This window comes from Aulonocara sp. 'chitande type north' Nkhata Bay, linkage group LG19, assembly GCF_057382095.1.
Source record: "Aulonocara sp. 'chitande type north' Nkhata Bay isolate Kocher_YH1m ecotype deep benthic linkage group LG19, A_spYH_male_GT1.1, whole genome shotgun sequence".
Classification (NCBI taxonomy): Eukaryota; Metazoa; Chordata; class Actinopteri; order Cichliformes; family Cichlidae; genus Aulonocara; species Aulonocara sp. 'chitande type north' Nkhata Bay.
Genome location: NC_141362.1, coordinates 1,917,339 through 1,944,466, shown reverse-complemented (window position 1 = coordinate 1,944,466; position 27,128 = coordinate 1,917,339). Strand labels below are relative to the sequence as shown.

Genomic DNA, 27,128 nt, shown 5'->3' with positions numbered 1-27,128 from the left:
TTCAAACCCTGATTCATTTATCAGAGAACAACCTCGGGTTAGTATTTTGTCCAAGGATATTTGGCAGGAGACTGGAGCAGCCAGGGATCTCCAAGCTTACAGTTTGTAATGACCTGCACTACCTCCTGAGCTACAGCCACCCTGAGCTTACAGCACCTGGTGTTTCTAGGTGGAAAAAACACAAAGAAGGGAATAAGATCAGGGGCATTATCTCAGAAGCTCAGAAAATAGTGATCGATCAGCTTATGCATGCACAAAGTCAGCTAATAACTCTCCTAGCGTGGCTGAAAGGAGTGACTCTGACAACACAGATGAACTGTTGTCTGACTTGGTGAGGGTCGGGTTGTTGTCAGACAGGAAACTCTCCAACTGGAGAAAGTTGAAGCATCGCCTGTCCTGACCTCGAGTTTGAAAAACTCCAGTTTCTTCGACATTGTATTGATTTGGTCCTGCACATCAAAAACACTGATGGAGAGTCCCTGTAGTCCCAAATTCAGCTCATTTAAACAAGAAATGTTCAACGAGTATTCCAGCTGATTGAGCCACACAGTGTCTTCAAAAACACCTGGACCTCTCTGTGAAATTCAAAAAGCCTAGAAAGTTTCTCCCCTCTTTAAAGCCATCATACTTCAGTATGGAGCAGAAGCTGGACATGTTTGCTGGCCATCTTATTACAGAGCTCATGGAATAGGAAAGGCCAACCTGGTCTTTATGAAGTTTACAATTTTTACAACTGAGTGGCATCGATGAAGGAAATGGCAATGATGTGTATCCAGCTGAAGAGGGGAGGGATAGTGCCTGCATAATGATCAGTGTGGAGAAGAGAAAGACTGGCCTTGTCAAAGATTCAGCACACTCGTCCTAGCGTCATATCAACGTGATCAAAAAATGCAGCCTTCATATACACACTGAAGGGTATGGCAGTTGAGGATGAGGATTTGGGTTACATTGATGAAATACAACATGAGATCCACCTCAGTGATGATAACTATGTAACACAACAACACAGAATAATCCCACACACACAGGGCTGAACACAAAATTGGACCTGGCAATTTTGGTCCAGGTAACCCATCATGATCGCTGAAATTTTTTTTTTAACTAATTAAAAATAAATAAATATACTTCACTTTGTTTTAATTATTGATATGGTAACTTTTGTTTGCTTGTTTTTATCAGCTTGGTACAGTTGCTGTAGTTCTTAGTGTCACTGCACTGCAGCATGTGACAATTAAGTGGCTCATGGTCAATAAAGCCATTTATTCTGCTTGAATCTCTCCCTTCCTGATAACGACCCTCCATCTGTTTTCTTACCATGTCAGTTTCACCTCCCTCTGTCTCTTCCTCACTCTGTGCTCGCTCCTCTCTACGGTGTCACAGCCTCCTGTGGCTGCAAAGACTTATTACTGGCTTTCTGTTTTTGCTTTATAAGATCATGTTTATGTGGAAAAGCTGCTCAGTTGCACCTGCATGCCATGAGTCTGTCTCATCTCTAAGTGCTTGGAGCCCAGCAACTCAATCTGGTTTAAAACCTATGATGCTACTGTATAAACAAGCAAAGAAAAACCAATGAAGTGACAACACTGCAAAATACTGGAGGAACACAATGTAAATGGCTTGCATTTGTATAGCGCTTTACTCAGTCACTAAGGACCCCAAAGCGCTTTACACTACATTCAGTCATTCACACTGGTGATGGCAGCTACATTGTAGCCACAGCTGCCCTGGGGCGCACTGACAGAGGCGAGGCTGCCGGACACTGGCGCCAGCGGGCCCTCTGACCACCACCAGTAGGCAAACATGGGGTTAGTATCTTGCCCAAGGATATTTGACATGCAGCCAGGAGGCAGCCTGGGATCGAACCACCGACCTTCTGATTAGTGGCTGACCTGCTCAGCCACCTGAGCTACAGCCACCACAATGTCTTAATCTGTGATCATTTTTTGGATTTCTCTTTTTTTTTCCCGCCTGTCCCATTTGGTTCTTTAGCCGTCAGAATTGTTGTCCGAAGACCAACAAGGATACCCAATGGATTTACTTTGCCAAATGGATCATTATTGCATAGAGCCTGTTCTACATCTAGCCAAGGTTCATCTAAGAGGGTACATTTTAACCATCCTGAGATTTACTGAAGCCTGTTGGCCAAGAAATATTGTTGAAAATTAGGCAGATCTAATCCTCCTTTATCCTTGGTTCTTTGAAGCGTTTTTAAGCTGATACACGGGGGTTTATCTTTCCAAAGGAATTTAGAAATATACGAATCCAGAGATCTGAACCAATCTTGTGATGGTTTGTTCGGGATCATTAAAAATAAATAATTTATTTTTGGCAAGATCATCATTTTTATAGTGGCGACCCTTCCCATGAGTGATATGGGTAAAGATTTCCATCTAGTCAGATCGCCTTCTACTTTCTTTAGAAGTGGGATGTGGTTTCAAATCAAATCAAATCTCTTTTATTGTCACATCACATGTGCAGGTACATTGGTACAGCACATGTGAGTGAAATTCTTGTGTGCGAGCTTCACAAGCAACAGAGTTGTGCAAAATACAATAATGTAAACAAGCAAAATACAAGAATGGCTACATCTGAAACTAATAAATATATGTACAATATATAATAGTATATGCATTTCTGGATGTGTATACTAAATATTTTTCTACGTGTGTGTGTGTGTGTGTGTGTGTGTGTGTACACATATTTTACAAATTAAATAGAGTAAACAATAAATAAAATATATAAAATATACAGAGTTGAGACATGTGCAAAACAGTGGCATTACTGTACAGTATGGAGTGCATAATGTTAAAGTTCCAGTAGTGAAGCTGAGGTGTCTATGACGTGTTCAGCAGTCTGATGGCCTGGTGGAAGAAGCTGTCTCTCAGTCTGCTGGTACGGGACCGGATGCTGCAGAACCTCCTTCCTGATGGAAGCAGTCTGAACAGTTTATGGCTGGGGTGACTGGAGTCCTTGATGATCCTCCCCGCTTTCCTCAGGCACCGCTTCCTGTAGATGTCTTGGAGGGAGGGAAGCTCACCTCCAATTATCCGTTCAGAGCACCGCACTACTCGCTGGAGAGCTTTGCAGTTGTAGGCGGTGCTGTTGCCATACCAGGTGGTGATGCATCCAGTGAGGATGCTCTCAATGGCACAGTGATAGAAGGTCCTGAGGATGCGGGGGCTCATGCCGAATCTTTTCAGTCTCCTGAGAAAGAAGAGGCGCTGCTGCGCCTTCTTCACTGTTTTGTTTGTGTGTACTGACCACGTAAGATCCTCAGCCAGATGTACACCAAGGAAGCGGAAGCTGCTCACTCTCTCCACAGCAGCGCCGTTGATGGTGATGGGGGTGTGTACTTCTCTGCACCTCCGGAAGTCCGCTATCAACTCCTTTGTCTTTGCGACGTTGAGGGTGAGATGGTTGTCTTGACACCAGTGGGTCAGGGCGCTGACCTCCTCCCTGTAAGCCCTCTCATCACCATTGGTGATAAGACCCACCACTGTAGTGTCGTCTGCAAACTTCACAATGATGTTGGAGTTGTTAGTGGCTGTGCAGTCGTAGGTGTTTAATTTAGTTAAGTCTGAAAGCTTAGGAGAAACATTAATACCTAAATATTTAATATTTCCAGATTGTAGTGGGGCAGAAGAAGAATTATGGAAGGAGCAGTTAATTGGAAGAACTGTAGATTTTGACCAGTTAATTGAATAATCTGAAACTCTTGAAAACCAGTTTATTAGAGTAATTACCTCAGAAAGGTTGGTTTGTGAGTTTGGGAGAAAAAGCAACACATCATCTGCATAGAGACTGATTTTATGTTCTATGTTCTTACATTTTATGCCCTTAATTGTTGTAGCCTGTAAATTCTGCTGCTAGTGGTTTGATAAAAATTGCAAAAAGTGAAGGGGAGAGTGGGCATTCCTGTCTGGTGCCCATCAGGAGACAGAAGCTGGAGGATGTTTGGTTATTTGTTCTGATACGAGCTGTTGGGGAATTGTATAATATTCTTAGCCAGTTTATGAAAGAGTTTCCAAAACCAAATTTGTGTAAAGTTGCAATTAAAAATTTCCAGTTAACTCTGTCAAACGCTTTTTCTGCATCTAGAGACAATATTGTGGTTTCAGTGTTTTTACTGTATGAGTAGTCTATTAAATTAAGTAATCTATGTGCGTTTGCTGATGAGTGTGTGGATTTCTCTTTTTCGAAACTGACTTTTAAATGCATCGAGGGTCTTGTCGCAGAGTTAGTACACAGAATGATTCTCAAAGCCAGCAGCACAGGCGGTGTAACCAGAGGTGTAGCTCATGGTGATATCAAAATACAAAACATCATTTGGTCAATCCTCGTTCTCATTCAAAGGTCCTCAGATTTGAACAGTTTACAGTCTGCAATAAAAATGTTAACAGATGCTGGAGAGCTGCGTGTGTGTGCATGCGCGTGTGCGTGCGTGTGCGTGCGTGTGTGTGCGCGTGTGCGTGCGTGTGTGTGCGCATGCGTGTGTGTGTGTGAGAAGCACAATGTAACCTCCATTTGGTCTGGTGCAGTGAATATACCAGAATGCTGTTTGGTATCTGTGATGGACCTGCCACATATCAAATACTGTTGCAGGTGATTATCGGTGATCTCATTTTTCAGATCGTTCTTGTGAACCTGGATAACATTTAGTTTTTTTCAGGGACCTTTGAGCAACACTGAGAGAGGCTTGAGACTGTGTTTAAGCGACTGGCAGAATCTGGTTTCAAGGTAAAGTGTGTGGACACAACTATACAAGGTCTGCTGTTAAAAAGTGTAGGGTCCCAGGCTCTGTTAGAGACTCATTTTTAGGGTTCTGCAGCAATTAGAGGAGATTCATTCAGGGGATCTCACAGATTGCTGTTCCACTTTATGACTTTTTAACAGAAGTACAGGTGCCAAGCAAACAGGAAGACCTGGTCCACACTTAGCTGCTGTGTGGCCTCCTGAGTGTGATTTAGCTTTTGAGCAGCTGAACGACAAACTTAATTCTGCTCCCATTTTGGGTTTTGCCAGTTTCACTCAACCCTTCATAGTAAAGACAGATGCTTGTCAACATGGTTACAGCCTGTATTGTGTAAGCAGCAGGGTCACACCAAGCGGGTCATAGCTTATGCTAGCCGCAGGCTACACCAGGCTGAGAAAAATGACCACAACTACAGTAGCACAAAGTTTGAATTGCTTGCTTTAAAATGTGAAGAACCGTTCAGAGATTATTTGGGGATCAAAGTTCCTTGTGTTAACGGATAATAATCCTCTTTGCCACCTCAAAACAGCCAAGTTGGGTACAAAAAAGCAGAGGTGGGTAGTGCAACTATCAGTTTTTGATTTTAAGTAGAAAGCTTGAGCTTGATTTGATTTAAAAAAAATGGTATTATGTGTGCTGTAATTGTTAAACACAGAGTCATAATTTACATGTGATTTCGCTGACAGTTAATTGTGTTTAATTCTTTTTCAACTGCTTAAATTTTGCAATCTTTGGACATCTTCGTGGACAAAAAATCTGTGCACATAATCTGTCATGAAATCCTCATAAAGCTATACATTTTTTCTGCTTTGTTGTTCAGAAATCACTTGATTAACTTGAGCCATTGTCAAAATGACCAAACGTTTTCAGGATTTTAACCCATTAAATCCCAGTTTAAACATTTGAAGGACTGCACAATTTCTTTACAAAAAAACCACAAAACATGAATTATTATCTATATAATCACCCCCAATGCCCCACCCTCTACTGTTTATTTTAGAGAAAATAATTCCTTTTTGTGAATTTTATTAAAATAATTAATTGATAATTCCAATTTTTAAACTGGCATTTAAAGGGTTTACATGTAGAAAAGCGCTATATAGCGCTATATAAGACGCAGCCCATTTACCATATCTGGAGGATAGCGGCGGTTAGAACTGGGCAGGTCCTCTCATCCATTGGCTCCCATCTAAGCTCTGCACTGCCTACTGGATCGGAGCCTGGACTTCTTAACCAGAGCAAGACTCTGTAGTGGGATTCTGAGTCCACAGATCGATACACTAAGGTCCAAACTGATTGGGGAAACAAGTTATCAGGCAACAGTTTAACAAGACAATGTATATGTCTTTTAACTGCTGGGGTTAGTGATGGGTATCTGCCGAGCAGCATACTAATAAACCTGGTTACAGCAGGATGATTATGTTAGTAAATGAATCAAACATTTATAGTAACAGTCATACGAACTAATATTATATTATTATTAGATGATGATGATGATGATTATACCTATTTCTACTTTCATGAAGATTACGGGGGTTGTAAGTTATATCAAATGAATGATATATAACACATTTATGAAGTTTTTTTTGTAATAGCTCCACCCACTGCCCCAGATCTGAAATGTCACATATGCGTCACATTGGGCATACAAGGTACATTTGTTCTATATTTAGAAAGTAATTCTGTAAACACTTTCTTGCTTTTAAAAACAGAATTTCCTTTTTATTTTCAAATTCTTAACATGGATAATGATGGTAACACTTCTTGGTTTACTTCAACAAGCTTCTTGGAAAAAAAAATTAAATAAATCAGCCCAATGTTGGAGGTACAATTGAAAATGTCACTGAAAAAACATTAACATTAGAGAGGTGTAATGAACTAAAAACATGAGCATATAAAAACATTGTGCCAAAATAGAAAAGAATGTTACATAAAGTCAATAACTTGCTCAAATGGCTTTTTTTCATTGCAGTTGTTAGAAGTTTACCTTTGGTAATGGTAACTTTTGAAGCAATTTCTTTCCTCTGTGAAACAAAGACGTGCATCACATTTTTCACAGAGGGTGGTAGTTGCATTCACCTTGCAATTTTTGCACCGACCTCGCTTTTCACATTTTACAGGCCAATGTGCAACCTCATCAGTCCGGACATCCTCTGGAACTCCAACACGAACTCTCTTGGGTGGTGGAGATGGTGATGAGATGTTCTGTGATGGGCGCCCCCTGTGTGATTTCCAAAGGATCAGGCTTGTGGCAACTTCTGCCTGGAAGCTTCTTTGTTTCAGTGGCTTTTGGACACCAAGTAGCTTGCAGTCACAACGGTAAATCAACCATGCGTTGACAACACCAAGCATGATGGCTTGCCAGAACAGGTAGAGATACCACCTCCGTGACTTCATGTGGTACTTGTACCTTGCAATGCAGGCGTCAAGCAGGTCAATACCCCCCATGAATGTGTTGTACTCCTTCACAATGTGTGGCCTTTTAACCTCAACAAATGCCTTGCCCGATTTGCTCCAGCGACGGACTGTATCTTGAGGCTCAGTTGCACAATCCGATTATTAAGTGATGACGTGACGAATCCTACTTCCGGGCCTAAAGTAGTCTGCGTTTAATATGGCTTTTGTGTTGTTAACATGTTTAATGTTTTGCATTTTCTTCTATTTAATCTCAAAAAGCTCCTAAAACAGTCAGTGATCACTGTTGACCTCCCTCGGCTTTTATTACCGCTAATCATTTATTTAAGCTCAGTTTTTAAAACCTTAGGATGTAACTACAGCCCAGCCCATGCAGCAGTATATGAATGACTAACCTCGTATTGTGGATAGATTATCTCAGTTGTTCTCCTGGCTGAAGTTTGGTCCTTTTACAGCATCCTGCCATGCGATTACATTTGTTCCTGACCACCGAGAACACTCACGGTAACTTTTATCGAGTGGAAAAAAAGTTAGCTTGTTTATATTATGCTAACATAGCTGTGTCGCTAGCGGTCACGTAGCACATCATTATATAGCAGCTAGCCCAACTTCAGTAACCCTACAAACGTCACTGCTGTTTAGTTTTCTGTCTTCATTTATGTTGGAAGTGATAACAGAGCTGTACGTTTTAATTTGTTTCCAAAACCCCGCAGTCAGGACATGCTATATTGTATTTAGATAGAAGCTAGCGAGCTAACTTCCTGCTAACTTCTAACTCCGTTAAATGTCATAAATTCCGTTTTCATGGATGCCTGGATGTTAAACGTCATAGTTACACCTGGTAGAGCAGAACGCTGATCATTTTATTAAAGATGAAAGACTTAAGACAGTGTTTTAACTCTCAGTAATGCCATAGTGATCGTTTGATATATGGACCTGCAGCGGAGTTTAGACCCAGACACGGCTAGTGACGTCAGACTGAACAATCGGATAGGATGAGATGAGGGTAACAGATTTGTTGTCATACCACTTCACAATAACCATGCTCTCCTCCTTATTCACCCTGGCATCAACAGATCCTCTGCCTCTCTGGGCAAGACTTTTTTCATCTTCAAGCTGATAACCTGCTATGCGATTTCCACGAAGTGTTCCTACAAAGTAGATCTGTCGTTGAAGAAGTGTGAGCACAAGTGGGGCTGAGGAGAAGAAGTTATCAGCAAAAACTTTGTAGTTTTGCTCAGCTGGCAGAGTTTCACACAACTTCACCACAACATCTCCTCCAATCCCAAGTAAAGTCTTCTTCCCAGTACCACCTTGATAAACAACAAAATCATGGAGCATACCAGAGGATGAGCACCAGGCCCAGATTTTCAACCCCCAGGGTTGGGGCTTTCCCTTCACATACGGCCTTATTGGGCTGTGTGTCCCCTTGAAGGGTACCATTTGCTCATCAACAGAGTGAATCACTGGATTCACTTGATTCATCACTCTCCACGTCTTTGTGGGGGATGTAATTAGGGTCTTCAGAATCTTCATCTGAGCTACTTTCACATCCCTCATACTCACTGTCCTCTGCAGTGATAAACTCCAGCGGATCTTGAACACTATATTTTTTCTTTTTATCCATTCTACAAAAGACTGAAAATGACAAAAAATTGGGGGTAACTGAAAAACGCCTCAACAAAGCTAAAGTAAAGTTCCATCACAAATTTAGGTATTTTAATAAATTAGTTATGCTTGAATTTAGTTAAATATGACTGAGAATTAACAACAAAGAATACATTTACTTAAAATAACTGAATGAGCTAAACTGACTAAGCTAATGATCAGCTTTTGTCTTTTTGTGACAAATATGTCACATCAGTTTTTTAAAGAAAATTTGGAGTTTAATGCCCGATGTGACATATTTGTCACAGCGATATTTAACAAACTGATTCTAGATCAAATTGTTTCAGAAATATTACCAAACTAGGTTACAAGTGACCTATGACATCTTATCTAAAGTTTAGAATTGCTGAATGAGTAAAAGCTTACCTTTGCAAAAAGAATAGAAAGTTTTTAAAATTAGCATAGTGATCTCATTAGCTAACCAGGTGGACCAAGACTTTGAAAATGGTGTCTTGAACACCCAGAGTGCCTCACTTGTCAGATGACTGAACTAGTTTGTGCAGTAGATGTTAAACCATTATAAATAGTTTTTCTCTAAGTGTAAAGGGGCGGTGACACCAGTGTCACTGTGGGTCCTTAAGGGTTAATAACATTATTAATATATTTCATTACTACAGATGTCCTTCTGAAAGTGCAGCAAGCCCCAAAAGTGTTACGAAGGGATATAATATGATCCACAAGCATAAACTACGATGTACAGATGTATACAATGATTTGTGCGTAACGTTTGAGGACTAACAAATGCATACACCAATGCAGACACAAATACAAAGCAATCTGACCACACGTAAAACTATTTTACAAATGTGTACATCCAAACCTGATAAAGATTGTGATTATTTACGGAAAATATTATAAAGTTCAGCTTCACAAATCATATTGTCTTTCAAAAACTGTTTTTACATACAAATGTCTAAGACTACATGGAATATTCCTCTCGTTCACTACACAACCTTAGATACGTGTGTGGTCTATGGCTGATATAGACCACATCACATGCCCACATGGGCTTTTGAGACAAATTTCACAGTGCCAGCTTCAAACAGATCCATGTCCACGTCCATGTGTAAATACAGAGGAATACAGAAGAAGCCCATATGTCCCAGTTTTATTTGTGACCCCAGCAGATAGCTGACTCTGGATCTGCCAGAGGTTTCTTCCTGTTAAAAGGGAGCTTTTCTTTGTGTTGCCAACTTTTTGTTGTTAGTTTTTATTTGAATGACATATATGCCTTGCAGTTAACAGGTTCGTGAGGCAACTGATGTTGAGAGTTGGCTTTTGAATATAGTCTGCTGTTTAGTTTAGATAGATTGGGATTTGAGGGGCAGATACATTAATCAACTACGATCAGTGTTATATTATGGATCTGTAGTATATGATTCAGCAGCAAACACAAGTCTGTTAAAGTTAAGCTTCCCCATCTTCCCCACAATGCGTTGTGCAGTGTCTTTACCTGACAATATAAAGGCCTGTTAAGTTGTGATTTGGTGCTCTATAAATCACATTTTTTGAGAATGTCTGAATGTCATATGTTTAACCAGATGTTTTGCCAACAGTTCACAATAATTTTTCAGTCATATTTTAATGCCCCCTGTTAACAGTGGTAAGAAATCTCTTTACCTTGATTATATGGTTGGAGTACCCCAAGGATCCTTACTTGAACCACTTTCATTTTCTTTATACTGATTTACCAAATGTTTGTCAGAACATTATGTTAAATTTGGACCACAACATTCAAAATATTAAATGTAAATATTACATTTAAAAAACTGTCACTCTGCTCATGCCTGTTTATCTATTCTTCTGTTATTAATTGTTATTAATATTTTATGAATAGTTTTTTTTTTTTTTAATTCAGAGATATATGGTCATCACAGCCACTACAAACACATGCTTAATCAAACAGGATGCCGGACATTAAACAGAATATAAGGTGTTCTAAATGAGCTCCAGCTGGTGGCGGTAATGCACCAGTTCAACTGTGTGCCAACGGCCAGTTAACAGCACGAAGAAGAAGACGACGAAGAAGAGCTGCTCTGTTGCCGAGAAGAAACCAACGCATTTCGTAGCCATCATTCGTCAACATGCCTGGAGTTCTAGGAGTGATTGCCCGCCGTGCTGCTCCTGTCCTGAGGGGACACGTCGTGGCTCAGAGAGCCAGCATCTACACTAGACCAGCGAAGGACAAGATCGGCTCCTTTGTAAGTCTGATCTATCGGCGAACTACATTTGATATGTCGCGCTTAAATGTGTTAGCAGCTATGGTTTGTCCTTGGCTGACGAGGTCACTGTCTGTGCAGCGGTCGGAGCTTAATGTATTTTTTGTTCTGACTGTAAGTGGGTTTTTTTAAAAATATAATAAACTAATCTGAGTCTCTATAATGTTAGAGACTCCAGGGTGTAACGTTCCCGCGTTACATGGGGGGCTTTGGCGTCGCGCTTTGACGTGCTGTAGGCCGGTCGTGCGCCTCAATTTATGTAACCTTGCGCGGATCTCGTGGGAGGCGCGGCCGGTTTTAAGGTGTCGTTTCTGTCAGTTTAAGCAAGTGTGTAGAAGATCGGAGACTATCATATCGTATAGAGGGAGGTCTTACAACCTCCCTCTATACAAGCTTGAGACTCGTTTTCTTTTCAAGAAACTTTGAAGTAAACTTTCATCTTTTTTAAATCTTTCTGCTCACTCCAACTTGCGACGAGGCTGTTTTTATGTTCGCCGCCGAAAATTATATCAACTGCTGGCCCCAGTATACCCGAAGTAATGGGGCCATTAAGGCCGTTGTAGTAGTCGTTTCACTTATCGCAGCAACCTTGCTATACCTGCCATTAAGGCGCAGGAAACCACTGCAGTATCCTCCTGAACGATAGGTGTCGCTGGACGATCTGATGTGTTAGTGTTGTTCCCTTGTCATCATAAATAATGTTGTTCCAGGTTCAACATTGTAAGTGACCAATCACTTGCAATGTGAAAACAAAAAAACAAACGTCTTCAAAAAATCTACTTCACTTGCGAGAAGAGAAACCGCCTCTGTAAGGACAATATGTATAATGCTTACCGTTTACTAAAGAAAAGTATCCTGAAATTCAAAGAATTCAAGTTCCTGGATCGGCGGACAGAAGCAAGTGAAGTAGATTTTTCAAAGGCACAAAAGGGGGACGTCACAACAATGTGATTGGTCACTTGCAATGTTGAACCTGGAACAACATTTATTATGATGATATCAGATCATCCAGGTGTTGCTACCCAGACAATATCGCCACATAAGCACTGATATAGGAGGAGATGAAACCAAGACTTTCAGTGGTTTTTTGCAATGTTTCACAATCTGAAGTTTTCAAACTGCTGAAACATCTTCCTCTGTTCATCTGTATGTCAGAGCTTCTGAGCTGAATTAGCATAAAGCCTCTGGGGTCAAGGGTTTTGACTACTTTTGATTTTACCTTTTATCTTTCACTTTTAAAAACTGTTGACTTTTCCTTGTTTGGTATCATTATTTTCGGTACAACTGCATGTCTGAATTTACCTGCAGGATGCCAGCCCTCGAGGACTGTAGTTGCTCACCCCCGTTTTAGAGTAAAACACATCGATGAAATTTTTTACAGTCAACGACATTGATTGTGGCAATGAATCGTTGCAGCCCTAGTGTCTGGTTTCAATCCGATCTTTAAGTCTGACGTTATTAGCTGTTTCTGGGTCCAAACTCCACTTCAGGTCCCAAAGTCAAACGAGCACTGCGGCGTCACTAAGAGTTAAAAACTGTCTAAATTCTTTCATCTGTAATAAAATGATCAGCGTTGCTGCTTTACCGGGTGTAACAATTAAGTTTAACATCGAGGCATCCATGAAAACAGAATTTATTAAATTTATCAGAGTTAGAAGTTAGCAGGAAGTTAGCTCACTAGTTTCCACCTAAACATGATATAGCATGTTCTGACTGAGAGATTTGAGAGAATTCAAACGTACAGCTCTGCTATCACTTCCAACATAAATGAAGACAGGAGTGATGTTTGCAGGGTTACTGAAGTTTGCTAGCTGGTATATAATGATGTGCTATGTGATCGCTAGCGACACAGCTATGTTAGCATAATATAAATACATTAACACAGTGAAGCTGGAGGATACACGCTATGCTATGAGTGCTATGAGATGCCATGTTGAATTTCTAGCGACCAGTATGAGAATGATAACACCAAATTTAACAAACCTGCTCCCCAATCACACCTCAGAACTTGTAACGCCAATGAGTCACATGACAAAGGGGAGGGAACATGGCTAAATAGGGGCAATTTGGACATTCTCCCTTAGGGGTATACTCACTTTTGTTGCCAGCAATTAAGACATTAATGGCTGTGTGATGAGTAATTTTGAGGGACATCAAATTTACAGTGTTATACAAGCTGTACACTGATTACTTTACATTCTATCAAAGCGCATATCTTCAGTGGTGTCCCATGATAAGATTTAATCAAATATCTACAAAAATGTGAGGAGTGTACTCACTTTTGTGAGATGCTGTACAACTCCATAAGGCCCTAGTCCTTCTCAACTCTGACTGCAGCTATCGATTACTTTAGTGTTTGAGTAATCTATTGGTTATTCCATGGATTAATTGAGTAATGGGATAGGAAATACTTTTTTACTTGTGACGTGAGCAAAGAAAAAGAAAATTCAAATTAGAAAAGAAACAGGTCTTCCAGAATGAACTGCTCATTGGTTTCCATTATAGAAATTGCAGTGTTGAAACATTTAACTGCATACTACATTTGTCAGAAAAACAACTCTTTGAGTGTATGTGCTGCAGTGAAATTACTTTTTTTTTTTTTTTTTATAAAGAAAATATTTTCCTAAATGCAAAAATATGTAAACATTCAAAGTCAAATAAAATGAGATGTATACAAAATTGAGACATTGGCATGCTACAGGGCTGTGTGTGAAGCATCAATGAATTTGAGGTTTGTTTGTTTTTTCTATAGTTGAATTATTTGAGTTACTCAATGAATTGTTGCAGTACCCCCCCCCCCCCCCTTAAAAAAAAAAAGAAGAAAAAAATCTCTTGTGATAGTGCGGGTTCACAGCTGACAATGTGCCCTCTCTTTCACCTTCTGATGTCCAGGAAACTGCTGTTGGACTGGGTATATTCTCCCTGACCATCCTGGGACCATCGGGGTGGATCCTGGCTCATCTGGAGGACTACAAGAAGAAAGAGTAGCATGGCCATTTTAAGAGTTTACTTGGCATGTTCAGTGTCCGTGTTCAGTGACAGCTTGGGACCATCACATTTATTCTAACTGCAGAGACGCTTATGGAACAAGTTTTACCGTTTAACTCTTCTACCTCTCTGACAGTTCCACTCCAACTTCCCCCAAGATTGTCTCTGATGCGTTGAGTTCATGGATATCTGTTGGCATTCCTCACAAGAAGTATGTTACAGAATTAAATTATAAATGACAGTTACTGTTTCTGTGTATTTGTTTGTTTTTGATGAAGGTTTTACATTAACTTAAAAAAAAGGAAAATATATATAAGACTAGTGTATATTTTTACAGGGGCAGTGGTAGGTAGAGTGGTGGCCCCATGATCGGACGGTCGGGGGTTCGATTCCCCTGAACAGCTACCCTGAGGTACCCCTGAGCAAGGTACCGTCCCTACACACTGCTCCCCGGGCGCCCAGTGGCTGCCCACTGCCTCACTGAGTGAATGGGTTAAATGCAGAGAGGGATTTTCCCCACGGGGACCAATAAAGTACACTTTCTTCTTCTTTTGTGAGTGGGATGTTTCCCACCTACTCTGGGGGTAAAAAGAAATCCCGTCACGAAATCTTAAAAAACAAAGGTATAAAGAGTGCTTCAGTTTTACTACACCTTAAACATGAGCAATGACAGGTTTGTGAAAGAACTTTTACCCAACCTTAATTTATCCCAAATACTTGTATAAAAACTCCTTACACTGATCAATTCTATCATGCTGTATAATACTTCATGATTACAGGTTTTATTAGAGTGGAATCTTTTAAGTTTTAGTGGCTTCTAAAGAGAAGTCAACAGATGTTTCCTCGGGTTATTTGAGTTGCAGAACTGATCAGTGGTTAGTCCAAGTTTCATTTTAGCACGAACATGTTTTACCAGGAAAAAACACATTTGCCACTTTAGAAGTCTGCAAGAAGTTTGTTCTGTAACATGGTTATCAGTCAGATGGGATATATAGTTGGGGAAAAGCTTTATTTGATCTCCTGCTGAATTTGTAGGCTTGCTTACTTAAAAAGAAATGAACAGTTGATCATTTTTATAGTTGTGATTTAGTGGAAAGAAAATGTCAACCAAAAATCCAGAAAAACACTCAAAAAGTATCCACTGATTTGTGTATCATCAAATGAAATGACTATTTAATTCCCCAACAACCCCGTCAGAGTTCTGGCTCGCAGTGATGGGCACACAGACCATAATCAGTTACAGATGTTCCTGATCGCGACTAATTATTATGAAGCACACCACTCCACAGAATCAATTTCTTCCATTCCACACGCCTCTGTGTGTCCAACGATGTAATTAATATGCGACACGAAAGCTCCAACCGAGGTGGACGTTGAAGCAAGAAAATACCTGCTGCTCGGTCTGTTGGCCATGTACTGTGAAGTCTTGGATGAAAACCTCCTTTCCTCAGCCAGAAGACTGAAGCTGGATCTTCCAGCATGACGATGAATCAAATTATAGTGCCAAGGCAACAAAGGAGAAGCACTTTAAGGTAATGGAGCGGTCAAGCCAGTCTCTGAAACACATAAAGGCTAATATACACCGAGCCCTGCTAGAAATGACACTATGTCAAGCTTAGATTTTTAAAAACATGTTCAGCACCATCTTCTGTCAGTACAGCACGTCACATCATGTGGTTGGTTGTGGTAATAGATTTATGTTGGCAAACTAGTGATAGGATCGATAACTAACAAGACTAAAATCAGTTTAAGGGGATCACATTCGTGGTGCACCTGACTGCAACGGTGAGTTTCATGTTAAGAAAACCAGGATATACTGCCCACTGTCTGTTTAAATGGTACATGTAGCACTTTTGTATTCTCCCAGAGCACTAAAAGTATTTTACACAACATGCCACAGTCACTTTCTTCAGCTTTAAGTGCTTACTATCTAACATTCACACTCTGATGGATGCATCGGAGAGCAACTTGGGGTTAGCATCTTGCCCAAAGATCTTTGGTACACAGACTGGGGGAGCCAGGGATCGAACCGCCAACCTTCTGATCAGTAGATGACCAGCTTGACCTCCTGAGTGGCTGTTAGTTGTTTGGCTAGTTGGACTCAAACAGGAAAATCCAACTGTTAGTTGTAATGTTGGGGTTTGTAAAGCACTTTATAAATGAGGACTGTGTAGAAGAGACGCTTTACACGTGTAGCGTTTCATGTCCTCTTTAACCTTAAAAAAAGCTGTGGAGGGGGAGGAGTTCGCCAAAATGCCTCCTGAGATCTGTGCAAACCTGGTGATCAACAACAAGATCACAAACATCTTACCACTGTTCTCGCTAACAACCTGTCTGCGCCAAGTACTAAGTTATGTTTTGTGATTAAAACACTTAATTCACTCAATGACATATGAATCAGTTTATAACTTGTGTTTTTTGTGAGTGTGTGATTTTTAGTTGATATAATTTCTCTCTCCATTAAAATGAAACTCCCTTCAAAATGAGAGATTCTTCATTAATTAGTGTGTGCTCTGTATGCACTCACATAAAAGAGGGCATTTGATGCACCATTTAACTCTTCAGCACAAAGTGGATTGTGTTCTGAGTACTAACAGACTTTGCTATTAAGCCAAAAGCATAAAAAATAACAGCAAAATGCAACACAGTATCCCAGTATTTGTGTGTGTGTGTGTGTGTGTGTGTGTGTGTGTGTGTGTGTGTGTGTGTGTGTGTGTGTGTGTGTGTCCAAACCTTAGGATTGCACATGTCTCAACTCTGTATATTTTTATATATTTTATTTATTGTTTACTCTATTTAATTTGTAAAATATGTGTACACACACACACACACACACACACACACGTAGAAAAATATTTAGTATACACATCCAGAAACGCATATACTATTATATATTGTACATATATTTATTAGTTTCAGATGTAGCCATTCTTGTATTTTGCTTGTTTACATTATTGTATTTTGCACAACTCTGTTGCTTGTGAAGCTCGCACACAAGAATTTCACTCGCATGTACTGTACCAATGTACCTGCACATGTGATGTGACAATAAAAGTGATTTGATTTGATTTGATTTGACCTTTGACTGTACTGTACGTGGTTGTGGACAGATGGCTACAAAATCTCCATGTACACAAACTAACTATAAAACCACATTACATTCACTTTTTACTCTTCAAAAGAAAGCAATTCGAATCATCCACAATGCAGGTTATAGGGAACATACAAACTCACTATTTTTGCAGTCTGAAATATTGAAAATTGACGATATAGTGAAATTCCAAACAGCACAAATTCTATTCAAAGCAAAAAATAAAGAACTGCCAGGTAATATTCAGAGTATGGTTTTTTTTGAAAGAAGGAAGTTATAATTTAAGGGGTTTTTGTAACTTCAAAACAATGAAGGTACGTACTACAAGAAAAGGCTTTTGTGTTTCTGTTCAAGGAGTGAAACTATGGAACAAACTGAATATGGAATTAAAGCAATGTCCAAACATAAAACTGTTCAAAAAGAGTTATAAAAATATGATCTTCTCGATCTATAAAGAAAAGGAAAATATTTAAATTAAGTGAATGTCTCTATTTAAAAACAAACAAACAAAAAATTCATGATGTGATATTATAGTATATAGTATATCAGAAATCTGTTCACTATTTTTATTACAAATTATATCAGTAAGGAAGCTGACTAAATATTCACTGATAATTTATGGGACAGGGGTGGGATTAAATAAGTGTATACTTCTTCCCACTCCCTTTCAACATGTAAATTAATCAGAATGTTTTTTTTGTATGTAATTTGTATAGTATATTTTTTTTCTCTCATTTCTTTTCTAAATGTACTTGTATATTGTTCACATGTTGAAATAAATTACCAATCAATCAATCAATCAAACTTTACTGTATCCCATTTATGTAAATCTAAATTTGGTCTCACGTTTTGCGGAAGCCAATGTGCTCAGCCATTCACTCTGCTTGATGTCAGCACTGGATGCTACCATTTAAATGTGAAATCAATTAGTGCAGAGGTGTCAAACTCAAATACACAGTGGGCCAAAATTCAAAACTGGAACAAGGTCGCGGGCTAAAGTTAATATTTATTGAAAAAAAAAATCTTCCTCCAGATATAAGAATGAATCTCTTCTTATGGACTCAAACAAGTTTTGCTGAAAAACTGAATATGGAACAAGCAAAGCTTAATACTAAACAATATATATATTAGCTGTATAATACCAGTAGGCCAGCTCTAATAATAATTTGGTATGGCTTCGCGGGCCAAATGTAACTAGGCTGCGGGCCAAATTTGGCCCGCGGGCCAGAGTTTGACACCTATGAATTAGTGGAACCACAAGTTGTCTTTTCTTCTCATTGTTTCTGTTGAGTGTAGTAGTTTCCACATTCAATGTCTCCTATGTTTGATGCTGGGAGAGGGAACAAACCCTCTGGGTTGGGGGTTGTGTAAGTCCAAGCAGGTCTTAAAATCTGCCAAATGGCAGATTGTGAAAGTTGTTCTTATTCTTTCTATGGAGAATTATTTCTTAGCTTTATTGTAATCAATAAAGATATAGTAAAAGAATTCTTGAAAACAAACTTTCTTACTGGAAAGCCTAATGAGTACTTCCAGGTGATGTTAAAGAATTACCTCGAGCTAACATAATGGTCACACAACAGTGAAAAAACTCCAACCACGTGGGGCCCGTGTAAATGTGGAGGATTGCATCAGAACAGTTATTAGTGTCAGATTTTTGGCAAATGAAAACTTCAGATCATCAACAATAAATGGTAAATGGCTTGTATTTGTATAATGCTTTACTCAGTCCCTAAGGACCCCAAAGCGCTTTACACTACATCCAGTCATCCACACATTCACACACTGGTGATGGCAGCTACACTGTAGCCACAGCTGCCCTGGGGCGCACTGACAACGTGATGTTGGATTTTTGAGGCGCAGGTAAACACGGACTGTCACCAGTGCTGTTGACCAGCAGGGTAGGAGATCCACTGAGGCAACGCCTGAGAAGTCAAAGGAAGAAGATGGTGTTGAGAAAAGACTGCCAGCATTTTTCAGTGTAAGAAGAATATTCACGTTTGTAACACTGCTGCTAGTGTTTCGATGTAACATGTTTTGGTCCACGCGGACTTCCATATGTTCCACACGTATCAGCTGACGGGCAGATGATCACGTGACGATCACCTGCTTCCTGGTCTGACAAGCGACAGATTTTGCAGGTAACCTGTGTTATCGCTCTAATGTTAGACGCGTGTTAGCTGCGGATTTGTAATTCCCGATCCTGTGCGGAACATTTCCGAGACTGTGCAGTATTACGTGTACACACCACTACACGTGAAATATTCCGCTCCGGTCGACTTGCTTCACTTGTTAGCATTAGCAAGTACTTCCGATCATTTACTAAAGTATAGTTTTGGACACTAATGACTGTTTGTCATTGGCCCTTTCTGCATAGGAATACAGACAGATTGTTCAGATACAAATATTTATCGGAGGAGGCATTTGAAATAAGCTAAGCGCACACTTAGTAGTTTTTACTTTTCCAACTTGTATTTTTCTCACACACACTCAGTGAGAGCTTACTACTATGAGGCTGGTCATTCTCGACGACTATGATCTGGCCAGTGAGTGGGCAGCAAAATACATCCGCAACAGAATAGTCCAGTTTAAGCCTTCTGCTGACAGGTTCTTTACTCTGGGCTTGCCAACAGGTGAGTAACAACAATACCCATGTTGCGAAAAATGAGTCCTGCAATGTGAAGTCTGTGTTTCCCCTCTAAGTAGGGTTTGTCTCATTTCTCACAGGTAGCACTCCTTATGGCTGTTACCAGAAGTTAATTGAATACTACAGACATGGTGATATTTCATTCAAATATGTGAAAACGTTTAACATGGATGAATATGTCGGTGAGTTAAAGGATAACTGACTCAGCTTTTTCCTCAGTATTAGTTGTGCAACTCTAAGTGGGCTCTTTGGAGAAAGTGTTTTTGAGGTGGGGCCGTGTCCTGGGAGACAAAACCAGAATTTCAGCAGTGTAAACTAGCAGCTTTGCAGCTGGCTCAAGTCTGGTGACAGTGTGTTAACTGTGACTAATGAGCTGCATTAAAGTTGATATGTCACAGTTGACAACAGAAACAAAAATGTTACAGCCAGTTTTAAAACGGGCCCACAGACGTTTATCATCTTATCAGTAGTGTTACAGCATCACAGGCTCAAATCAGAACCACTTGATTCTCGGTTGTAACCCTCAAACACTTACCTAAAAGCAGATAACGCATAAAAGGAAATGGCATCAAAAGAGTTTGTTGCTCTATAAAAAGCTCCCCATAAAGCTTGGATATCATATTTTTCATCACTGATTGGAGAAAATAGACAAACCGTGGGTTTGTCTTCAGCTCTGTATGCAGGCTGATAACGAGTCGGTGCTCTGCTGAGCCAAACATTCCTTTAACCTTAACTTGAAATGACCTTCTTGAAATTCCTCATAAATAAAATTTTAACCATTTGGGGAAAATATTCATAATTGATACTTGCCTATTGATATTTATTTAGACTCTTTCTCTCTGATCACATCCTCCACTGTGTCTATTAGACCCCATTCCTACAATGCTGCTTAATGCCGCTTGCATGCGCAGCACCTATGCCGGGGCCTCGTCTCGGTAGGACGTGCCCGGCCAGAACAACTTATCCAGGAGGCGCCAGCCTTAGCTGTCTCCTTTCGATGTCGTGTAGCGGCTCTACTCTGAACCCCTCCTGAAGGACTGAATTTACCCTGTTGCTAAGGGGAGCCCATCCACCTTTCAGAGAAAGTTAGTTTCCTCTGCTTGTATCTGCGATTTCATTCTAATAGTGTTAACAGAAAGATGAGGCACAGATGAACAGATTTATGCAGCCGTCTCGCACCAGATGGCAGGAGACACAATAATTTAGTGGCGTTGGGCATCAATTAAAATGTTAACAAATCTCCATATTAGCTTATCTTAATTGGATCCCTGTTAAATCCAGAATTTAATTTAAAATCCTTCCCCTTGCATACAAAGTCCCATTTTTTTATGTTAAGGACCTCATAGTACCGCATCACCCCAACAGAGCACTTTGATCTTAGGCTGCTTAAATAACCTCATGATCAGGTTATGTGTTCAGCTTAGGTGTCAGTGGTGACTTAGCCAAGTAAAAAGAGACAGTTTCATGACACAGAAACATGTGACCTCGAGCTCAGAACTGCTCACTAAACCATTTATTTCTCATTGTAGTCCACCATCAGGCTTAACAGGACTAAAATACTCAGTAGCTTTGGGCTAGCAGTAACAGAATGTACTAACATTAGTAAGTTGTATGAAGAGATTTTCATCAAACTGAGTGATCAAGAGTGATACTCTACACGATTAGTTACTTTGAGCTATTTATTTCTTTTTCATTCGGCTTTTCTTACTAATTTCACTCTCAGTAAACACGTTTTTGCTGTTCAGGTCTACCTCGTGCTCATCCCGAGAGTTACCACTCCTACATGTGGAACAATTTCTTCAAGCACATTGACATTGATCCAGCCAACGCTCACATTCTTGATGGAAATGCACAGAACTTGGAGGAGGAGTGTCAGGCTTATGAGCAGAAGATCGCTGAAGCTGGAGGAATCGAGTTGTTTGTTGGAGGTCAGACGTGTGGCTTTTGATATAGATTGCACAGCAGTGCTGCGTGGTATGCAAACTATTTGTGAAAGTGTTGTGACTGCAGATTGTGGCTGTTTCACTACATTATTATTATTATTGTTGTTTCTATCTCTGCACAAGTGGAGTGGCGTTTTTCTGTTGGGATATTATTAATATAAGTAATACACCAATGGTATACAAAGAAATAAAAGATAAACCCAACAGCTAAAACAATAAAAAATCTATTCTTGGCTTCCTTTTTTTTCGATTTGGAGTTCTAAGCTTTGGCATGACTTAACCTTTGATTAGAAGGAAAACCTGCTAGCTTAGAGTAAACTGTACCTTTGCCACATCTCGTTCGCTGTTATTGTGCAAAGTTGCCTGAACTCAAGGCAGTTGTTCTTTTCTGTGCTTGAGTCGATCACAGACAGCTCCTCATTTGAACTGTTTTTTTCGTTTCTTCATCATCCATCAATATTTACTCTTCTTGAATGTAGCAATGTTTATGCTAACGTGCTAGATAGCATTACTTGTGTGCTCAGTGGCCAGATAATTTAATATATGGTCACTGGGCACACCGGCTGTGGCAAACTCCTGTGAATAAGCGAGCAGCCAAAAATAGCTTTATCGTTACAAATTGTTTGGTTTACAAATTCTGTGTTCCATGTTGTTTGCTCTGTTGTTAAATTTGCATTATGTAAGTAAGTAAGGTTTATTTATTAAGTGCTGTATGGCTGAAGCAGTTCATGATATGTGGAGTCATGTGACCGTGGAGGGCTCTGAAAGGATCACTGAAGTCCGCATGTGTCACATGAAGCCTCGCAGCAGCATTGTGAGCCATCTATAGGCAATCCAAAGATGATTTGCTCAGGCAGAGGAATAACAAATGACAGTGATCAGGGCGAGATGAAAGCATGCGTAATCATTTCCATTTGACTTTGAGACACAACATATTCACGACGGATGCAGCAGCGCCCCCTGCACAGCCATCCCGCCCCCAGACAGGGTTTAGGAAAGTGAGGTGGAAGAAGACCCACCTGCTCTCCTCCCTGCTTGTCTGTTATAAAGTGGCCTGTTGGTTGCATGTGTTGGTTTGCCTTAGTGTATGAGGTGTTAAGAGTGTGATTGAGGGGATAGATGCAACACAAGCACGAGCACTCGATGCGCCTCTTAAAGCCCTCGAGATCTGAGGTCCACATAAATGCACTGTACTTTTTAAAAAGAGGGTCAATAACAGTCTGATTAAAATGCGTAGGGACACAGCCAGGCGTCAGAGAATGAGTAATTCTCTTATGAACTCAGGGTCAGATGGCGTAAGAGCTTTTTGAACAGTAAGGTTGGCTGATTGTGGCAAATAAAAGGTTTGAATTCCCTCGGCCGCTGTAGATGAAATTAGAAAAATATGTAGCCCTCGCATCTTTGTCTGTGTTGTTAAAGGAGTGAAGTAGTTAGAAAACTATGTGCAAAATTTCACCGTTGCAGCACCTACTACTATGTCATAGGGATCAATTCATTTCATTTTATGCTCTTTACCACATGCTGTTGAATTTTGTTCTGTAGGTATTGGTCCTGATGGTCACATAGCATTCAACGAGCCTGGCTCCAGCCTGGTTTCCAGAACGAGAGTGAAAACCCTCGCAAAGGACACCATTGTGGCAAATGCTCGTTTCTTTGGCAATGACCTCTCCAAGGTTCCCACAATGGCTCTGACTGTTGGTGTAGGAACTGTCATGGATGCCAAGGAGGTCAGATTAAAGGGCACTTATTTCAGTCCTTTTTTTGTCCTGTTTACACACTTTACATGCAAAATATTTGCACAAATTTTACCTCTTGTGTGTGTAAAGGCCTTAAGAAAAGCCAGCACGCAGAATTTTGACAGCGAATATTTTACCAGCTGATGTTTATTGAGACTGTTTCTCTTCTGTAAGGGCTACTCCGTCTCAAGTTGCAGACATTTTCTACTCGGCCGTCTCCAGTTTGTACAAAAATGTTATCGTGCAAAAAATTTGAACATAAATAATAAGTGCTGTGAAACTTTAGCTTCATATATCAAATACTTGTCAAGATGTACTTTTTGAAAAATGCTCCACTGACCTTCTTTCCAACCCTTTTAAACTGCAAAAGTTTGAACATTACTATCTCCAAACTTCCAACAAACCACTACAAACTGACGTTTTCACTAGTCTCTCTCACCATTAAAGACGAATCAGGATCTAATTTGGGATAGGTGCATTAAAAACAGTGTCTATTGTATTTCATTTATATATGAAAAAAGTCCAGCACTCCTGTCACGTACTCGATCACACACGAATAACAATTACAATATAAAGTTGCTTGAATAACCATGGTTGTGGCTGCTGCTAAATATAGTCATTTCAGTACAATAAAACTTTAACACACTTTTCCTCTGCTCAGGTGATGATTCTTATCACGGGAGCACACAAAGCTTTTGCTCTCTACAAAGCCATAGAGGAGGGAGTTAACCACATGTGGACAGTATCAGCGTTCCAGCAGCACCCACGCACCATTTTTGTCTGTGATGAGGATGCCACCTTGGAACTCAGAGTCAAAACTGTCAAATACTTCAAAGGTACCAGTCACTCCTGTTGTGTGTGCCTGTTTCTAATACCTGCTTATTTTTAACTAAAAAGCTACAGTGCAGGTAACTGATTAGAAAAATGCTAACTGACTTAAATGTGTACCGTAAGTACAGGTATGTGAACCAAAAGGACTAAAATGTCATCCTTAAAGCGATCAAACAATTTAGCTTTAGCTAACAAATGATAAATGGGCTGGTTCTTATGTTTCTCTACCTGACTGCTTTATACAACTTTCCTCATGCAACATATTTAAATATGTTGAAAAATGCAAAAGCTTGTAGAATAAAATCAACAATGTGTGGAAAACCTTAACTAGTACATTTTTTTTAACACACTTGTGTTTAAATTTAGCTACACAAATAGACCGAGAGCTGCAAACTTACATATTTACTTATATATGCTTAGCATTAGCTTAGATATTTGACAGGCATTGAGTCCACATCCCAGCAGTTTGTTTTACTCTTTTCATTTTTGTTGTAGGTTTAATGCATGTCCATAATAAACTGGTGGACCCAGTGCTCAGCATAAAAGACCAGTAAAGGAGCCAGTGAATAAGGAAGACAACTGAAGGTTGTGACCAATGATTTCTGGATTCAACATCTGTTCCACGTCTGAAGAGCTGGTGTTTGAGTCCTTAACTGTGCATGTTGCTTATTCAGAAACTTACTTTGAATGTTATTCTTTTCAGACTGTTACTGATTATTAGTGAAAGGTCACTGTTCATTTATGTTGCGATGTAGTTATAACACAAGTTTACCTATCCGAGGTGTTTTGTTTAATCTTTAACTAATTAAAACTAGTTAATGTTTAACTCGTTTTTTCAGGATTACTTTTTTCTATAAAGTAATGACCATAAACAAAACGCCCAAATTTGTTTGGTGGTTGAAGCGAACCTAGACTCTTTGTCCATATTCATTCCCAAAGTAGAAGGCAACAATGTGCGGACAACAGTTCAACAAAAGAAGCAAATGTGATGTGTATGTTGGTCAAATCTTGTCAACCAAATAAACACTGTACATGTAGATATATTTTAGGGTCCTCGTCAATTAATTAAAGAGAGCCTGTTACTGTCCAACAATAATTATCGGTCGGTGGATTTGAGTGTCTCACATGTGGATACTGTGAGTGGTTTTGAGGTGATGTTCCCAGTGTTTGAAGACTCTGTTAGAAAACCTTCTGTTGGGATGATTTTCTTTCACACTGCCAAAGAACAAAAATTAGTGTCAAAGTGAAAAACTCCACCCAGTTTTCTTTTACAAGGGGTTCATAACATGTGTCCCAGACATGTAAGGTGTTGGTTTCATACACTTACTGGACGAGTGTGTATTCCTATGTAATTAATTAATGCTGTTACACCTGAGTGTACTGAAATGCAGTGTGACTGCAGCATAAATTAAATTTGTCCTAACTTTACTTGAAACACATTCTTGTATATGTGCTTCACAATAACGGCTGCTTGACTTTTTGCTTCATGGTAAAATGGCCTGCATTTGTATAGCGCTTTTCTAGTCCCTAAGGACCCCAAAGCGCTTTACACTACATTCAGTCATTCATGGATCCGTCTCACTTGGATGTGGCCTTAGAAGGCAAGGGCCTGTTTCGTAGGTGGCCTATTGCCTAATCTGATTACGCCTCATAGCAGGATTTTACAAATGTCCAAAGCCTTGGGTTGGGCTCATACATCAGTTTTGATTTGGTGGGGATAATTAACAAAAGTGACAAAACATATTTTTATCACAGCCCTGATCACTTGACCATATATTGATACATACAAAACTACACATTTATACCTGAACATTGATATCACCATATGGGAAGACAGAATCACAATATAATGTCGGCATATATGTCATGATCTTGGTCTAAGTGGTCTTGTGTACCCCTACCACACGATGTTCACAGTGATTCTACAGTTGTTTACCAGCAGAATAGTGTAATGTAACAAGATGATTGAACTGAATCTGTGTTTTTTAAGTAAATTTGAAGACTATTTTTAAAAAAAATGTATTTATTACACCCAAGGTTTTATCATTGATATTGGTTCTGTCTGTTGGACTTTGGGAAACACATACATAAAATGAAACGATATGATATGATACACTGCTGCTCTGTCCCATATAGCCAGTGGTGTCAACCAAAGGGAGAGGAATTTATTGCCTTTGGGAGAGCAAAGAAGAGGATCCCAGACTTATATCTGTAGCTGCCTTTGTTGATTTACATAATTTGTTTAAAGAGCAAACCAGCAAATGACCCAAAAAATGGTGTTAATGGGTCAAAAACACTTGGCCTAGGTGTTGCCAGTGTCAAATCAAATCAAATCAAATCACTTTTATTGTCACATCACATGTGCAGGTACATTGGTACAGCACATGTGAGTGAAATTCTTGTGTGCGAGCTTCACAAGCAACAGAGTTGTGCAAAATACAATAATGTAAACAAGCAAAATACAAGAATGGCTACATCTGAAAGTAATAAATATATGTACAATATATAATAGTGTATGCATTTCTGGATGTGTATACTAAATATTTTTCTACGTGTGTGTGTGTGTGTGTGTGTACACATATTTTACAAATTAAATAGAGTAAACAATAAATAAAATATATAAAAATATACAGAGTTGAGACATGTGCAAAACAAGTGGCATTACTGTACAGTATGGAGTGCACAATGTTGAAGTTCCAGTAGTGAAGCTGAGGTGTCTATGAAGTGTTCAGCAGTCTGATGGCCTGGTGGAAGAAGCTGTCTCTCAGTCTGCTGGTTCGGGACCGGATGCTGCAGAACCTCCTTCCTGATGGAAGTAGTCTGAACAGTTTATGGCTGGG

At 39.7% G+C, this 27,128-nt stretch overlaps 2 protein-coding genes across 4 annotated transcripts in view; both read left to right on the top strand.

The window, feature by feature from the left end:
* cox8a (cytochrome c oxidase subunit 8A) overlaps positions 1-14,284 on the top strand; it is a 33,132-nt gene extending 18,848 nt beyond the window's left edge. The window contains exons 2-3 of one of the 2 annotated variants that reach the window (XR_015126515.1): positions 6,874-11,037; positions 13,948-14,284. Coding sequence is in view for 1 of the 2 variants with exons in the window: in XM_086276015.1 (XP_086132141.1) it covers positions 10,921-11,037; positions 13,948-14,043 (213 nt within the window). In the remaining variant the exon portion in view is untranslated. Of the gene's footprint in view, positions 1-6,873; positions 11,038-13,947 lie in introns of those variants that run through there. The other variant, XM_086276015.1, reaches the window with a different exon arrangement.
* A 4,862-nt stretch (positions 14,285-19,146) lies between these two features.
* Positions 19,147-25,329, top strand: LOC147306287 (glucosamine-6-phosphate deaminase 2). 2 transcript variants are annotated; one of them, XM_086276013.1, is made up of 7 exons: positions 19,147-19,272; positions 19,626-19,764; positions 19,859-19,960; positions 21,524-21,706; positions 23,264-23,448; positions 24,119-24,293; positions 24,784-25,329. In XM_086276013.1, the coding sequence occupies exons 2-7, from the start codon at positions 19,641-19,643 to the stop codon at positions 24,840-24,842; spliced, it is 828 nt and encodes a 275-aa protein (XP_086132139.1). In that variant the 5' UTR covers positions 19,147-19,272; positions 19,626-19,640; the 3' UTR covers positions 24,843-25,329. The 2 variants fall into 2 exon arrangements, with proteins under 2 accessions (XP_086132139.1, XP_086132140.1); XM_086276014.1 differs by lacking the exon at positions 19,859-19,960.
* Positions 25,330-27,128: the final 1,799 nt, after the last annotated feature.